Source organism: Xenopus tropicalis, chromosome 4 (assembly GCF_000004195.4).
Source record: "Xenopus tropicalis strain Nigerian chromosome 4, UCB_Xtro_10.0, whole genome shotgun sequence".
Classification (NCBI taxonomy): domain Eukaryota; kingdom Metazoa; phylum Chordata; class Amphibia; order Anura; family Pipidae; genus Xenopus; species Xenopus tropicalis.
Window position 1 is genome coordinate 59,245,644 of NC_030680.2, and position 17,366 is coordinate 59,263,009.

Sequence of the window (17,366 nt, forward strand, 5' to 3'; positions counted from 1 at the left end):
GGCCTCTTTGTGCTTGAAATGCCAGGGTTTACTTTGCATTCCAGTCCAGGTCTACAGTCTGCCACCCCCCAAAACCACAGGGTCTACTTCCTCTATAGTTACGGCACCAGGTAATAGTCCTTTAAAACTATAACTTTTGCTAACTGTAATGATAACATGCAGCAAGGTTTTGGCTGGGGCTTTAGATATCCATGTAAAGATCCTCTCATTTGGTGGATCTTTGCCCAGTTTGGGCACCCAGGTGCTGAGCCAAATTGCACTAACCAATCATTTTCAACCTAGTGAAATACTGCATTACCTGTATCCTAAAGACACTGTCAGTCCTGTCTAGTTTTACACACTGGGAGCTGCCCTCATACTTATCCTCATGTGTGAATTCCTATAATGTAACTAGAAACTGCTATTTTAAAAGCTATTTCTCTAACTTTGATAGATCTTGCCACCTGAATTATACAATCAGAAATATCTGACTCCTAGACATGATGTGTAATAGCACAGTGGTCACACAGGCTGGGCACACTGTAGGTGGAAATCTCAAAAATAAAGAAAACAGGCACACAGCGTGACACTATTCTTTGAACTGTAATGACAGAGTAGGCATACAGACAGACATCTGGCAGATAAATCTGGAACAACACATACAGGAGACACAAAACTAAACACATTACTCTGTACAGGATCACAGTAGGCTTGTTAGAACCCTCAGTGGCACAGCTGGTACCCAGACAGAAACCTGCAGGATGATCATACAATTAAAATAGAATGTGGTTGTATCACTAATGGCATATTTGGCACAAAGGTAGATACTCATAGGCATTTGTTAGGCAATAATACACAGTAGGCACACAAGATTGCACTGGCCCAGCTATTTAATGATTTACACTTTAATACCACAAGCTGAGATGTACTAGTTAGTGCTGGGGCAGAATCCTTGTAAACGTACTGCCCTCACAGTGATTTGTCTGTTCCCTAGAATTAGGCTTGTTAAATGTGTTGTATGCCTGCTGTTGGTGAACTAGTTTGGTGGAGGCTGATAATTGAACTTAGCAGGAAGTTGAGGAGCCCTGACAATTACACTAAGCAATGCTGCTTTTCTTACCTTGCTACATCACTGGGCTATAGGCAACATTAAATAACACACCTGCCTCTTTATTAGGCAACTACAGTGTCTTCTCTTTCAATGTCAGAGCTCTATCTTCTATTTAATGATTTATTTCCTGATTTTAACAATCAGATATCCAAACATGCTTGCTGTGCAGTAATATCAGTACTTATAAACAGTTGCACACACTGCACTAATAGTATGTCTGCTCCAGATATAGAATAACATTATATACTGTAAAGAGAAACAGTATTCTTCATATTTCATTGCATTTCAACCAACCCCAATTTTTTATACCCATGGTCACACCCTGTTTTGTTAAACATTCACAAAGGATGTTCTATTGTCTGCCACTTCAGAGAGTAATCTAATCGCCACAGTGCTGCAGTAAAGAATCAGGTGCCAAACAGCCAGCAATGCAGAGAAAACACACAGAAACCCATCTCATAGATTCTCTATGTATGGTAAACAGCCATGCTCTATTGAATAAGGCACAAGCAAGGGGTTGACAGAAACAATAAATTATAACAGTTTAGGGGGCTCTTACCCTTTGTTTGATACCATGTGGAAGCTTTTTTATACATTCCACCCCAAGGGACAGCTTTAACAATAGAGTTGAAGCTTCATATAGCAACAGTCTTTTGGCAAATGGGGTCAGTGATCACCATACAAAAGCTGAAAAGTGAAAGAAGAGGATGGCAAATAATACAAAATCTATAACATAAAAAATAAAGACCAACTGAAAACACAAAATCTTAACTTAAAGGGTCTTAAATGTTAAACATTTCATCTTGGTGTTAAAGGGCTGCTTCAATAACAAAGCACAAGCCTGACAAAGCAAGTAGAATCCAATAAAGTATTGCTTATTTAAATATTGTATGGCAAAGGATTGTTGTGTGTCTTTTAATTGTATTAATTTTAATTGTATTAATGTATTGTATTAATTCATGGCCTCTACTTCTTCAGCTTAACTATCTTAATTTCTGATATTTAAACAGCTGTCTTTACCATAGCAACTGTTCATTTTAAGATGCATTACCCCTTCAGGTGAGAGTTCCCCAGTGTAAGCACAACCTGCCTTTAGGTTACATCAAGTTAGTCCTTATTCACTAAGCTCTTGGTGTATGGAGAGCTATTACTGAGTTACAACGCTGGTACCCCTCAACCAGAGTCAACACAGTACCCATATACTTTGCCTGAAGCAGCAGAAGGAGCCAGATAAAGGGTCATGCCAATTCAACCTTAAAGGTATGTTCTGAGGTTTATAAAATAAGGCTTCTAGTTGTGGGGAGGCTAACAGCAGCACTGTATTATAGACTGGGCTTTACTTGCCCTTCAAGGCAGCAGCTATATGGAAAAGCCAGACACCTTCACACTGTAAACCAGCCAAGTAGTAAATATACACAACTTCACTATAAAAAAATACACAATGCACCATTTTAACCCTCGTGAGTAATATGTATGGTCCAAATGTTTAATATGTGACAGAAGCCGAGCTGAGACATGGAAGAATCACAGTCAGAAAGGTTAGATAAGTTATCTGTTCAACCCTAGAATTTGTCCCTTTAGAGGGCTAAATGAGTGTACTTTCTAGACCATCAAAAGAAGAACTTGTTTGAATATTTTATTCCTATTTTAGTTGTATTGACCAAGCAGATCAGAGTATTTGTATGATAAAGCAGTCAGATCAACTCTGTCCCCTCTGAAATTCATTGAAATCTGAAATGTGACCAGCGGTGCCTGAAGATTAAAACACAACTTAAATCTGTATTAAATGAAAATGTAGCTTACACAGGAACCATTGATCAAACAAAGGCTCTCTCTTCTTTATACTGGTTCTGACAGTCTAATGAAGACTTTGTCTGACTGCAATGTTGGCTTTCAGAACAAGATCTACAATTATGATATAAAAAGGAAATAACCAGTCCCATTTAAAGTAATCCTGTGATTAGGGGCAGCTATAAATGATGGGTTTACATTCAAAAATACTTTTATTTTCTGAAAAACAAAATGTAAGGCTATTCATTATGTTAAGATACCAGTTTTCATTAAAAAAAATTCATTTCCAAGATATACCAATGTGACCTAAATTTTTATGCAGCTGGCAATGCTTTTCTGTTATACAATCACAGCACCGATCACTGAAGGAAAAGGGACTGGTGGTTAGTAAGATACTAATGAGTTATACATTGCTCTGGCAAAATATGTATCTAAATAAATTAGATCAATAAACTAATTCGGAATCTGAACCACAGTCATTTTATTCATCTCTGGCAGCAGTTGGAGAAAATAGGGTATGACTCTTTTTTAACTGCAATTTATAATTAATTAACCAACCCATCATTAATAGCTTCTGAAGTTACGCTATGTCACTGATGCCAGTAGAGAACAAGGGATCTGCCTGTTCCTTAATGATATTGGGTCAGCACATACAGATTAATTGGCACTCTCTCTAATAATGTTCCCTGAGAACTGAAACAAGCCATATTTGAATCCAAGGAAACAGAAGGAAGAGCTAAATTTAGCTGTGAAGGTGGCAGTTTGTTAAATTTGCTACAGGTTCCATTGGGAGCTGCCAATGAGTGGGGGGTGGTGTCTGCTTTTAAATAAAGCACAAACTATCACCCTCTTTTGTTATTATAGGGGCCTGTGTAATGATTACTCAGCCATTACTGAAGACCCCTCTTGACTTATTTTTAACACTGCTATGCAGTCTTTCCCTTCAGTTCTTAACCAGTTGTGGTTCACCCTTGCATTTATGTTCTGTAATAGGATGAAATTAAAGTTTTGATCCCAGAAAGTCAACACTCCATTTTTGCTTCTCTTTTCCCTTATTCTTAAATTTACATATGTTTAAATATGCTTGCAGTCATCCTATACTCAGTAAAAATTTTCAGTGTACCAAATTTAGAAGCAATAGCATCAGTCACCAAGGCCGGCTTGATGAAAAGATACAGTTTTGCAATTTAATTTGTTAAATATTTCTGTCCTGGCGTTTTTTGGCAACTGTTTAAATTCAGTTTTAGTGGAAAGAACACTTACATTTCATTTATATCCATTCTCCAGTCATACAATCTGGCAGTTTGAAAATAGGGGGAAAATGTAATTAAAATTAGAAATTCAATAACACAATTACATTCAATAGATCTTACTTTTTTAATTATACCTGATGCAAAATAGTGAACATTACTTTTCCTAGCTTCATAACTGCTGCTGTTTTTTGAATTATCATTGCTGAATATACTAAACTTGATGTGTTTCAGACATGGACTTAAAAAATCCCATCACAGATTTTTTGAGGTGATCTATTTGCTGTAACCATAGTGACAGCAGACCCCCCCTAGCTGCTTGGGAGCTCAGAAGTACAAGGATCCTGGTGGGGTCTTGACTGACATGAAAAATTATGTTCACTAAAATAGTATTCTATACTGCATCAAATATAAATTGCTTTTTGGTTCTACTTTAAAAATGGGAACATAACTTGTTCTGTAACCCTGCTGTACTCTATGAACACTTCAGATCAGGATAGATGTAAGAGTAATCTATGCAGCAAAGAATCTGGCCTTGCTTATTACCATCATTAATGATAGTGTTCACATTAAGATTTTGGCAAACACTAAGCTAATTTCCGTTGTTACTGTATGTATATGGTGCTAAAGGCCTTTACCAGGTTTATCAGGGGAATGCACCATTAGTGCAATAGGCTGTAGGCTCTGATGGCAGTGATCCTGAATACACTCCATGCAGATTTTTACAAGACAATCATGGAGAAATCCCTGTGCTTTGGGATGCAGCCACATAATGTGATTTAAAGTGCAAAAGTGTCATTCAAGCTAAAATGCAATGACAGCCACATGAGGTCCATGGAATACACTCATGGGCTACATTTATCAGCCAAGGTGCATTTGGAAGTGGTCTGCAATCTGATGTCTTTTGCTGCTGCCGACAGGTCTGGGAGTGAAAGTGTGGGAATAATTAAGGCTGTGGGAACATTCTGTGCTTGTGGAAGTGGTCATGTTAGGAGTCATTCCCATACATTCTGTATCCGCCACAGCCAGTCTGTCCTCATACACATTTTTTAAAAATCTATGTTGATAAGAGACAACCAACCAACCCATATCCTGCCCTAGTCCACAGGGTGTGCATTTTGTAGCCCACTGACAGTAAACCTGCAAAGGCATACCAGGTGACTTACCAGCACATACATATCAAAGAACCTAATGATTGTTTACAATCTGTTTTTAACTAGAAATAGCTGTGGAACATCACTGAGATACTGCAGTCTCTGTGTGTACATTCAGACTAGGAACTTGGGTAGGCATTTCTTACTGCTAAGGCTGATATCATTGTGCAGTCATGAATCATTTGCTGTTCTTACATGTGTGCTGGTCTTATTTTAGCGTTTTAACTGTTTTACATCTTTTCTCTGAATTGCTGGCTCCATGTTTCTTAATGATGACTGCTCCTTCTGTTTTAAAAGGGAGATCCATCTATGCGTGGCACCATCCTGCAGTGTGTCTCTCTGGAACTTTGTAGTGAGTGCTTTGTAGTTATTGGAATCTTCTATTGTCCATCCCCAGCATTGATAAGAATGGGGCAGCAGGGGACCAGGTTATGAGAAGGTAAAGGCTGTTTAGTTTTCTTTGGATCTCTCTGCAGCAAGGAAAGTGTCTAGTATGCCTCCGTGAAGCTCCGAGTCACTGAGATGTTTCTTTTCTCGTTCTGCTCTTGTCCGAGTCCAAGATGGAGAACGGAGATAGCCAGCTCGAGGAAGGGGTGGCAGTTGCAGACCTTGGGATGAAAAAAGGAGAAATCATGGAGGATGAGAAAAATTGGAAATGTCTTTTGCAAAGCTATTTCTGCTTTGATTTACAGAGGTTACAGAAGGGACCTAAAGACATTTTCTGCCAGGTTTTCATTGCTAGTCTGGTTTGGAACCTCCTATCCTCAAAAGCAGAACAGACCGAAATAAAAATTACAGTTTCTATTGCATTCTATTTTTTTTTTTTTTATCATTTTCCAGTAACTCATTTGAAATGATGGTCTTTAGATCCAAATGGTTCTGATATAGACTTCTTTGTGATTTAAATTCAGCTCTTTTTTTGGCAATCAACCACTTGATGTTCCCTTTTTTCCAGCCTATGCTGCAGTTGGTGCTGGTGTCTCAGCTCAACACATTTGGTGCGTTACTTACATGGGGAGGCCCATTTATTAACATTTTGACTTTTGTGGTTTTTTTTTTTAATTTTTTGAAACCACCACTCAACTCAGTTCAACTAAAACCACAAATGTCTAGTCATTTATTAAAAGATCTGAATTGAAAAAGCATGAAAGCGTTAAAACACAGAACAAAAAAGAAAAGAACACAAAAACCACAATTTTTTGTGGTTTTTATGTTTTTCCACAAATCTGTGTGGCAATTACAAACAAAAAAACCCAAAAAACCTCTAAAACCACAAATTAAATAAAGATTTTTTTTTACAAATTTTACATGACCTCAACAGCTTTTAGGTGGCAAAGCTTTGTATTAGTGGATTTTGTGGTTTTATGCTTAATAAAACCCCCTTAATAAATGCCCCCCTTAATCTGCCAATATGATATAGAGTTCTGCTATCATGTAATATTTGTGGTTCTGCTGCAGAGAGCTGACAATGCCAAGTCAAATCAGTTTCAATTGTTGCAGAAATAAAAAATAAATGTATGGGCAGAATAGATTTCCCTTAATTCTTTCAGTTTCACCTTAATAGTGGTCAAGGTCACAGAATAAATTTGAGAGCTTAAAATGCTTTTGCACATTCAGGACACGCACGCACTTCACTCCTACTTATCCTATGTTCCTGGATTTCAAGGATCATTCTCACCTGGTGGGGGCTCATTCTGTGGGTTTTCGTCATCAGAATCTGCAAAAACTTCAGCCAGTTCCTGGTCGGACATATCTGTTAGTTCCGTAAGGTCCAGGAGGTCAAAATGTACTTCAAGAGATGACACACTGCTGAGAGGCTCTGCAGAAATATGAGGACCGTGGATTAAATTTAGTGAACAGCATAGTCAAATTGAATGGTACTGTGTACATTTCTTGTGTCTGGGCCATATCATAGGTGTATTTAACCCTTAAAATTCAATTGTATTCGTGAGTCTACAGTATATAAAAACATATCTGTCACCTGTATGTGGGACACTGATATAATACACAAGCTTCACAGATAAAGTTGCAGGTTCCATTATCAATTTGAGTTAGGAAATTAAATGTTATGAAACCTTAGTAAGTCAATTATTGACTGGGTGGATTTAGTTTTTTGTTATGTTTCATTGTATGTCCAAGCCGACGCAATGGTACAGGGTGCAGGCAAGAAAGAAGGCTGATGCCAGCGTAGGGGAGGATTTTTGTCCTACAGGCCGAGGATCTGTGCAACACTAGCCTAATGCTTAACATCTATATGATCACATGGTTTTTAAGGTCTTTTAGGAGGTTAATTTGCTGTTAGTAGAGTACAGGTTTAATATGGCAAGCATAGGGTTTTGTTAATGGTCTGTTTGTTGGATTTTGTACTAGCCTATTTCTTTATCTACCAAGCCCGGCTCATAAAAAATGCATTCAATTCATGTAACCCCTGGCCAAGTCCTATTTTTTAGTAGAGGATTCTTTAGGGCCAAATGAATGATTAATATTTTACCACCCATTAATAATTTTGTTGACACCTTGCAATAAAATAATGGGATTTCTCTAAAATGTCACCACTTTTATTAAATATCCATGACTACATGACAAAAGTGTCAACTTCACTCTGACTTGAAACATGTTGAAGCTTTAGAAATTGGACAACATCAACAGAAACTGGTGAATATCAGTTTACTTCTCCTACACTCAGATCAGGGTTGGGCTGCAAAATAGGCCCTGGTATTTTAAAGGAACAGTAACATCAAAAAATTAAAGTGTTTTAAAGTAATTAAAATATAATGTGCCGTTGCTCTGCAAAAAAACTGGTGTTTTTGCTACAGAACAGCTACTATATAAATAAGCTGCTGTGTAGCAAGGGGGCAGCCATTCAAGCTGGAAAAAAAGGAGAAAAGGCACAGGTTACATAGCAGATAACTAGTAGATAAGCCCCATATAATGGGGGTTTATCTGTTATCTGCTAAGTAACCTGTGCCTTTTCTCCTTTGAATGGCTGCCCCCATGGCTACACAGCAGCTAACTTATATAAACTATAGTAGCCTTTCTGAGGCAAACACACTAGTTGTAGCAATGCAGGGCAACAGTACATTATATTGTAATGACTTTTATACACTTTCATTTTTGATGTTACTGTTCCTTTAAGCACACAGAGGCCCAAACAGCCCCCTGCCAGCCTATTAAATAGTGACTGTCTATGGCATCTTACAGCAGCCCCTCTGGCATTTGCCAGAACCCACAGATTGCCAGTCCGGGCCTGCCCACATTTAATAAACAGAGCATAAATCCCCAAATGTAATAAAAGGATGTTTGCCCAGGAGCAGTAACCCATAGAAACCAATAAGATGTTGGCTGTTAAACAGGTGACCAGAAAATTCTACCTGCTGATTGGTTGCTATGGGTTACTGCTCCTGGGCAAAGTTAGTGCCTTTTATTATATAACCCCCCAAGTGTTCTAATATAGCCACCATAAGTCATAAGATGGCTTTAGATGCACAAATGGGTGAAGCTGAATGATGTAGAGGCCAGTATATATATCGGCAGGGCTGCAATGTCTTCTTCCCCACTTCCTACAGATGCTCCTTCATGTACTATTACCAAACCACATGAACGAACACAAACTAAATGCTGCTTCAGAATAGGCCTAGAGCTGAATTTTCCTTTGTACAAGTACAAACTTAGGACTGGAAGCAGACTTCCTTTTGCTTTGCTCTTTAGAGTAACTTACGCCTTCTCTCTGTAACCTGCAGGAGACCAGAAGTGGGAGGCAGGACTCCAGAATCTTCTTCTGCCCCCTGTGCTTGTTGAGGCCCTTCCACAGTCACCTCTGTGGGGGCAGTAGGATGTGGGTTACCATTGCCCTCTGGTTCATTGCCCTGTTCTGTATAGTTCAGGAAACATAAAGGTAACTCAACAAGTGATTTCAGTTGACAGTGATAATTAAAAGTTAAAATATATCCAGACCTCTTCACATTATTTATGCTAGTCTTTGTATGTAAACTTTATTTAATTCTATGGATGCAGCTTTATATAATTACATAATAGTAACAGTGAAAGCACAAAGAACAAAAGCCAGGCTAAATTTGAATTCTTTTAAAATTTCTTTGTCAATCAGGCTCCTACATTTCAAAGGGCAGATTTATAAAAGTGTGAAATAAAAACTCACCCTCTTTCCATTTATTCCTATGGGATTTTTAAAAGTTTTTTTTATCAGTGAGAGAAAGAGTTCACCAGTTGATAAACACACTTTTAAAAATCCCATAAGAATGTATGGAAAGTAGGTGAGTTTTTCTGTACTAAGTTCTTATTTCACACTTTAATAAATCTGCCCCCAAGTGTAGGAATAGCACTACATGTAATGACTTCTTCCATACCTAAGTTGCTGTTATTTCTATTATGTCATAGGTACATTTTTTACCATGAACCCTTCCTGCTGTCCACGGTTGCAGTCTGTGGCTCTTAAACCATCACCACCACAACTTCTAGGTTGATGATTTCCTGGTTCTTTGGTTTTTTGCTCATCGTTGCAAGGTTAAACTCATTCTTGAAACACAGAACAAAGAGACAGAGCATCTTCTCTCTACCCACTTGCTTTTTAAAATGGTAACATTGTTCCTACTGCTATTACTATTTTCTTTGCACTGTGCTTAGCATTCTAATTCACACACACAGGGAAAACTGTTCATTGCAAACTTGCAAGAACAATGTATTATTTATAAATCAAACAGCAGGAGAAGAGACATTGCTTTCCTCTAGTTTTGCTGCTGCTGCAAGTCATTTTAACATTGGAAGTTCCAAGCAGGTTGTAATGCAAGACATGATCTTTAATGGAATATTGTGTAAAAGCCATGTTAAAAAGCCATAGCCTCAGTGGTGAAATTAGCTACATCGCAGACCCTGCGGTCATGGGGGGGGGGGGGGCCCAGGCAACAGGGGGGGCCTAGACTGCAGGGTCTGCTGTATTGCGGGAGAAGAGGGACTTTTTGCGTCCCCGGGGTGCTGCTACCATGAGGCAAGTTGAGAAGGGTAGCAAATAGCCACTCCTGGTAATTTAAAGAGCCAAAATTCTGATTTTTAAATTACTATTTCACTCTCTGCACTAGTGATGTAACCCCACCTCGCCCCCTCTGACGTGAAAAAGCTAAGCACGGGGGAAGCGAGGAGACGGCATCAACTTGGCCGCCTCAGGTGGCTAGAACCACTGAGATGGCGCTATGGGCCCCCTTAGAAGATTTGTTTGCATGGGGGCCCGACACGACCAAGTTACGCCACTACATAGCCTGTTATCAATGCCATAGGGAGAGGTTTTACAAATGCCTATGTAAAAGATGGTTTATTTTTTTAAAGACTGGTAACACCAGGCTTTTGGTTGAACTGTGAGTCAGCAAATATAACTGAACTGAATACAGGACATAGACAATTAGGGTGCTGATACTATCACCTTCAAAGAGAGCTGTTAAGACAAAAGCTCGGTATTAGCAGTCTAAAAATGAGCTACATTTAAAACTGCTAATATCTCAGAAACCACAAACAATATAAAATGAATGTAAATTGTGAAAGCTCTCAGAGAATCACTCTAAGTTTACATCAATTCATTTTTTGGGTTTAGATACCCTTTTATCCTGCAAACCTAACACCCAAACAGTTGTGTAAGCTTGTATTTGTATTTGCTATTGCAGCACTACATGAACTACTTGATGCTCTATAAATAAATAATCCTATTAGTGACTACCTGATCTGTAAATGTGTTTCCTGATTAAAAGGACACTGGAGATGGACATTTATAATACTCTGTTTCTTTAGAAGCAAACACTTAAAGGGGTAGTCCCACTGTGCCTTCAGTAAGCTAAGTTTGTGTTTTTATTGTGCCTCTCTGCTTCTCCACAGCCTGCCAGAAGCTGGCCTTGGGGGTCTATGCAAAGTGATGATAGGATGAATGCAGGCCCAGATTTGTGGTGAGGCCACAAAGGCCTGGGCCTATGGCGGCATAAATATAAGGGCCGCCCAGCCGCAAGTAAAATTTGCTTACATACGGAGCACTTGGGGACAGGACTCGCAAACAACTTCAGTGCGTCCTGTCCCTAGTGCTCCGTATGTGAAAAGTATGTGCACGATCCTGGGGGGAAGGGTGGGGGCGCAGGTGATGCATTAAAAATCATGAGTTACCTGTGATTTTTCTGTGAGTCGCAGGTGACCTGTAATTTTTTGTGCCACGGATCACCTGCAATTTCCCACATAAGTTTGGATAAGATGGGTCATTTATGAGCAGTAAACCATACCAACCAATAATATGTTTGGTTTTAAACAGGTGATCAGTAAATTCTACCTCCTGATTGGTTGCTTGGGCTAATGCCCCTGGGCAAACTTAGTGCCTTTTATTAGATACCCCCATAAGTGACTTGATCGGGGTCTTTAGCATTAGATGCCACATCAAAGGCTAATCCTCTAGGCCAAGTGGGAATGGTTAGGTTAAAGGGTTCCTGGTTTTTTTGCACAGTGACAGTAAAATATATTTTAGGTAACTTAAGGAATACATTTGGTTGTTTACATTCTCTGCACTCCTAGCTCTCAAATGCAGCTATATTTACAAAACTGTAAAGAAAAGTTTTTTGGTGGAAGAACCCTTTAAACCTCATTTTCAAACTGGACATTTTGCCAGTTATGCTGCAATCTAATTCTCCCAGTACAACCAGTCATATTATATGACTGAAAGTACAATTATATAATCAGAAAGAAGAGCCAATATAATTGTAGGTTTGTTGGGGAACCAGAAAAAAACTGATCCCCACAGTCTGAATTGAACCACTTGGAATTCTGCAAACTTGCAGCTAAAGGTTTATAAGATATAACTCTTGCAGACACAAACATGCAGAAAAAAATCCAGTACTTTAGCTGTGACTCTAGGTAGACCTACTTAGACCAATAAACATTGCTGACTCGGTCCCTCCAGACTGAGTCAGCAGCTTACTGGCTCGTACACCAGGGCCTACCTTATTGCCTGCTAGATCAATACCCTCTCCTGACAGCTCTCCATAGGCTTGGAGTATGGTGTGATATAGTAATGCAAGGGCTGGCCCAATGCTGCAGTACCCATAGGCTTACCAGTGGGTCAGGTGGGTTTGTGCATCAGGACAGGGTTTGGGTGTCTTTAGAACAGCTGTTGCACTACATCTAGTCTCCTAGTGTTCCCCTGCCAATTGCTGTTGGGAGGATCACCATTAGGGAACTACAGAGGTTACTGTAGTTAGGGGCCCCATTTAAAAGGTTTATTTTAAAAGGTTTATTAAAGTGTTTCATCAACCTAATATTTTTTTCTTGCTTCTAACAACTCAACAATGTTTGTCATTAGTGCATTGCATATTGCCAACTCCTGCTGACATCAGCAAAATAGACCAGGTGAAACCAGTTACTCCCAACGTGTTGGTTGCAGTCTGTAAATTTAGGATGACAAAATGTCAAATATATCATTAAATATATAATGAATAATATTAATTATTAAAATAAGCAAAAACTGATTGTATAAATATTTATTATACATCCACTACAGTTTAGTGAACTATTCCCTTTTAAAACACAATACAATTTCAATAACCAACACACAACATACAGTACATAAGAAAAAGGGTCCTAGACATTATTTTCAAAAGGCCGAATCTTAGATCAAATCTTCTCAGCAAGCAGGTTTTAATTTTTTCTCTATGTGAATACAGTTGTTGGGTTCATAAATTTGTAATCTGCTTGATTAGACAGTAATATGCAACTGAATTCTTGTTTAAAGTTTAGAAGACTAAGCAATCCACAGCATTTGCAGGCATATTGGAGAGGAGAAGAGACCGAGAAAAATCTGGTAGCAGTTTAACAAGTCTTTTGAGGGGGGATAATCTGTATCAGGTAGCACAGTTCCTAGGATCCAACTGGCTGCACTACTAAGCCCTGTAGCAATTGGTAGAGATAATTCTATTGGCTTCTCTTCTGAGAATGCTGGTGAAAGCAAGAAGTTGTATTGTATGGCCAGTGGTACAAGTAAGCAAGAAGTGAGATTCCATAAGGACTACAGACACAACAGAAAGATGCTTAATATAAATCCAATGTGTGGGGGTCTTCCTGGCTTCTAAATCTTTAAATGTATCATTATGTGCCAAAAAATAGTTTAAACCCTGATCCTTCCTTATGCTGATCTGATCACCTCCAGTAAGTCAGACACAAATAAGAGAGATTCAGATCATTCATTATATATGGTCCCAGGAATAGGTCACATCCTAGAAATTTAGAGAAAATGTAGATATGGTTGAATATTTATATCCTTCAAACTGAATTTCAACCCCTGCTACCATCAGGTTTTCTTTGCTGGGCACTGGAAGAAAAATAAGTTTTTGGTCGCAGTAGCTGAGATGTTAACTGTTTAGGAAAGCTGTTCTCAATTTTTATTATGGATTTAGTATGTTATTTGATAACTTATTTTGTAAAGGATTTGATATTCAGACAAAATAATGGATATCTCTAACTTCAGACTTCCTCTGTTCAATAAGGCAACCATCCTCATTAAATCTCTGTATAAGATTTACATAATTTGCTACAGCGGGGAGGCTAAACTAGTGCTAGACAAAGTGCTTCTCACAAGCAGTTCTGAAGGATGACAGGAGGTCTAGCTTTAATGGCAGTGTTAATCAGCTGCAGGCCTCTTTTTGGTATAGCCTTGCTCATAAATCATTTATGTATACAAATGCTGAGGAACAAGAACCAGTTTTTTGACTGACTGTTACAATCCTATGAGAAGCAGACATTTTGAGGGAAATCAGTTACTTTATTCCCCAGAAGGAAAATACAATTTTAAAACATGCTTCCAACACTGGGATTCTACATTCTCCTATCACCTTCATTTCCCAAAACGTTCCCATCTAGTGAACTGATTCACAGTGGCATTCAACAGTATGCTGTCTAGACTCTAAGACAAAGAGAAAAAGAGCTGCCAATTTTTATTTTGGTGATTTCAGTTGCTGTATTGTCAACATTATTGCAGATTTGTTATATCTAACAATGCCTTGGACTAGTATATATACATGCTCTGTTATCACCCATGCCTTTTGCACACTTTTATTAGCTAGGCTAATTTCCAGCCCTGTTCTTTCTGCAAACCCTGGTCTCCCAGGCATCAGTTAGTGTGTCAACCTCAGGGGCATTACCAGGCTCAGCTTCTTAAACATCCTCATTAATATGTAGAAATTGAGTTCTGATGCTGTTAATTTGTAAATTATCTGTTATCTCAGATTTTATGGCTCATCCTACAGAGTACATGGGGGTGCCTTTTGGCATATATATTATAGACCAGATCACCCCCCCTCCCCTCCCTACTTCTCTGGCTCAGCTGATGGCTAACAGGCTCTGACCCAGGGATTAATGTGATGGCTTATACAGCTTAACAAGCTAACAGTATACGCCTGGGGACTTTCCTGTCTGAATGTCACTTTACACAAAATCCAGCTGTCAACATCATAGCCCTGTTTATTGCTATGAGCCATCAGTTAAAAGTCACAGGCTAAAGGATCCTTACACTTTTTTAAAGCAGTTCTAACATACACTGCCTTTCTTTGAATTCCTATTGGTTAATATAAATATGCTCTATTCCCTGTCATCACTCAAGCCATGTAGGTGTATGTGTCAGGGAGCCTTACTCTACACATTTTGTTCCGTTTTCCCTACACAGCACATTCCATACAGTATTAGCAATGAGAACCAAAAGGAATAAGTGCTGTATAACAGCACTATGGCCGGAATGTCTCTTATGCTGTGATATAAACATCTACGTGAATTTTCCCATGATTTCAAAGACCATTAGCAAAGGGTCCTAACTCTGACCCTCTAGAATTTTTTGTGCTCCCTGAGGAAAATGGCACTTTTAAATCAGAAATACAAGAAAGACAGCAGTTTCAAAATACAGCAGCAACAAGGTTACTTTATAGAACAAGAAGAAAAAGAAACAGTTCACATGTATTTCTGCTCGAGCCAAAACATGATTATGTTACAATAGATGTAACACTGCATCAGTTAACTCTAGATCTATTTTAAGAGAATGGAATTCTGAACATTTTTTTCCCACTTCCCTAACTTGCACATCCCCTTTTCTTCTATTGGCCATTCTCATCTCCAGAAATAGACTGAAATTACAAAAAAGGAATGCCATTCAGTAAAACTTTACTAATTTAGAAGAATAACTGGCACATTCATTGTGAAATGGGCATGTAAAACTATTCATTTGCACCAAAAAAGTTCTGATACAGTATATGCTCTTTGTAAGCAGGGAGTGGTGAACCCAGTTTTTGTGCAGAACTGTACGAGTTCTGTTCCTGATACAAAAGATTACCAAACCATTACTCCAGCTGGGCTAACACCATCTGTGCAATGCGGCACAGCTTGCCTGAAAATTGTGCTGATACCACACAGCAAAGCAGAGCATCACTGGTTATCCACTCCCCCACACCTTATTACTTTCTACAAAGAGCTTGATGTGGATAAAACAAATCAAGTGCAGAAAACTTAAGGGATTATGAGGTATAGGAGTGCACCTCTGCCTCAGCATCCCTCCCATTCATACAAATGGCATGACTCACCTGGTGAAGAAGGCCCTTGCTGGGACTCCATCCAGACACTGAGCAACGGGCTGCGCCCACCTTCAGCTGAGCAGAAAGAGATAGGGCAGAGAGCAGCATCAGACACAGCCTCCTCCCTGCAGCAGGCAGAAGGCTGAAAGATCTGCAGCACAGACACACATCCCCAGCTCGAGAGCCCCTGTGGGAAGTGAGTCTTGCATTGCAAATGAGCAGACAGAAAGGGAGTGAAAGGCTGTGAGGGGAGGGAGGAATAGATGTGTGTCTGAGTGTCAGAGACGTGTATGTGTGTATAGAAGGAATTGGCACAGATCCCAGATTGATGGGATGGGAGGGTTCTGCAGCTCAGTGCGGAGCTCTGTACATCTGCAGGGCTCCAAGCAAGTACACCTATACATAAAGATATCCCTGTGTGCCTTCAGCAGGCACCAAGAGGAACAGCGGCCCATACAGGATCTACTCTAGGAAGCAACTAATCCCTTCCTGCTCTGCACAGTTCTGTATACATTTACAATGTAACAAGTGTTTGTTTAGTATTACTTGCATATATAGGATTAATATACAGTAAGCAGGTGGAAAGTAAACTGCAAACACAGAAATGCAGTGTCCAGTTATAGGACCCGTTATCCAGAATGCTCGGGACCAAGGGTATTCCAAATAAGGGGTCTTTCTGTAATTTGGATCTTCATACCTTAAGTCTACTAAAAAATCAATAAAACATTAATTAAACCCAATAGGATTATTTTGAATGTAGTAAGGATTAAATTATAACTTAGTTGGGATCAAATACAAAGCTCTGTTTAATTTTTACAGAGAACAATGTAATCAATTTTCAGAATCTGAATTATTTGATAAAAATGGAGTCTATGGGAGACGGGCTTTCTGTAATTCAGAGCTTTCTGGATATTGGGTTTCTGGAAAATGGATCCCATACCTGTACTATTTTTAAGTTAATGAAAACAGAGCTATGGAAAAGACCATTCTATAATATCATCCAGGAAAATTTAAGCCAAGATATGTCAAGATGATATCAGATAAATTGGAACGGTTTTGCCTATACTCACTGCACAAAAAACACTTCTGCCAGGCTTTGTAGCCTTTCCAGAAGTCTGGAGATTCCAAATGTTCCTCTAAGAAGCAAGTGGAAATTATTCCTTCCTTTGCAATGACTAAGGGATTTCATTCAGGCCCTAAAGCAAGCTTCATTATAAATCTAATTACACAGTATCACATGCACAGACAGCACAGGGAAAGGCGTGAACTGACAATTAATCATAGCACCTAATTTTCCTGGGAACTACAGGCATATGGTCCATTAAGCCACTTGCTGTAAGAAACAGCAATACTCTAATGTTCCTAAAAGTTTCAGATGTTTCAGTAAAGCACATTTGTAGCCCCAAATGACTATTTGCTGAATTATAGGCAATCATGCCTGATTAGAAGAAATGCTAACCCAGGGGGATTTATGGACATAACTGGTGCGATC

General features: G+C 39.0%; 1 protein-coding gene across 1 annotated transcript; it reads right to left on the minus strand.

The window, feature by feature from the left end:
• Positions 1-563: 563 nt before the first annotated feature.
• Positions 564-16,260, minus strand: dbndd1 (dysbindin (dystrobrevin binding protein 1) domain containing 1). Its single transcript, XM_002933663.5, has 4 exons — positions 15,884-16,260; positions 9,004-9,156; positions 6,964-7,104; positions 564-5,893 (listed from the first exon to the last, which is right to left on the minus strand). The coding sequence occupies exons 1-4, from the start codon at positions 15,912-15,914 to the stop codon at positions 5,736-5,738; spliced, it is 483 nt and encodes a 160-aa protein (XP_002933709.1). The 5' UTR covers positions 15,915-16,260; the 3' UTR covers positions 564-5,735.
• Between the last annotated feature and the right edge of the window lie 1,106 nt (positions 16,261-17,366).

Excerpts from the sequence above, each read along its gene's own strand:
- dbndd1 (XM_002933663.5), bottom strand. The coding sequence starts at position 15,914 with ATGGAGTCCCAGCAAGGGCCTTCTTCACCAG. Across the intron at positions 9,157-15,883 it reads GCAAGGGCCTTCTTCACCAG|AACAGGGCAATGAACCAGAG; the intron begins GTGAGTCATGCC and ends TGAACTATACAG. Across the intron at positions 5,894-6,963 it reads ACAGAATGAGCCCCCACCAG|GTCTGCAACTGCCACCCCTT; the intron begins GTGAGAATGATC and ends TTTCATCCCAAG.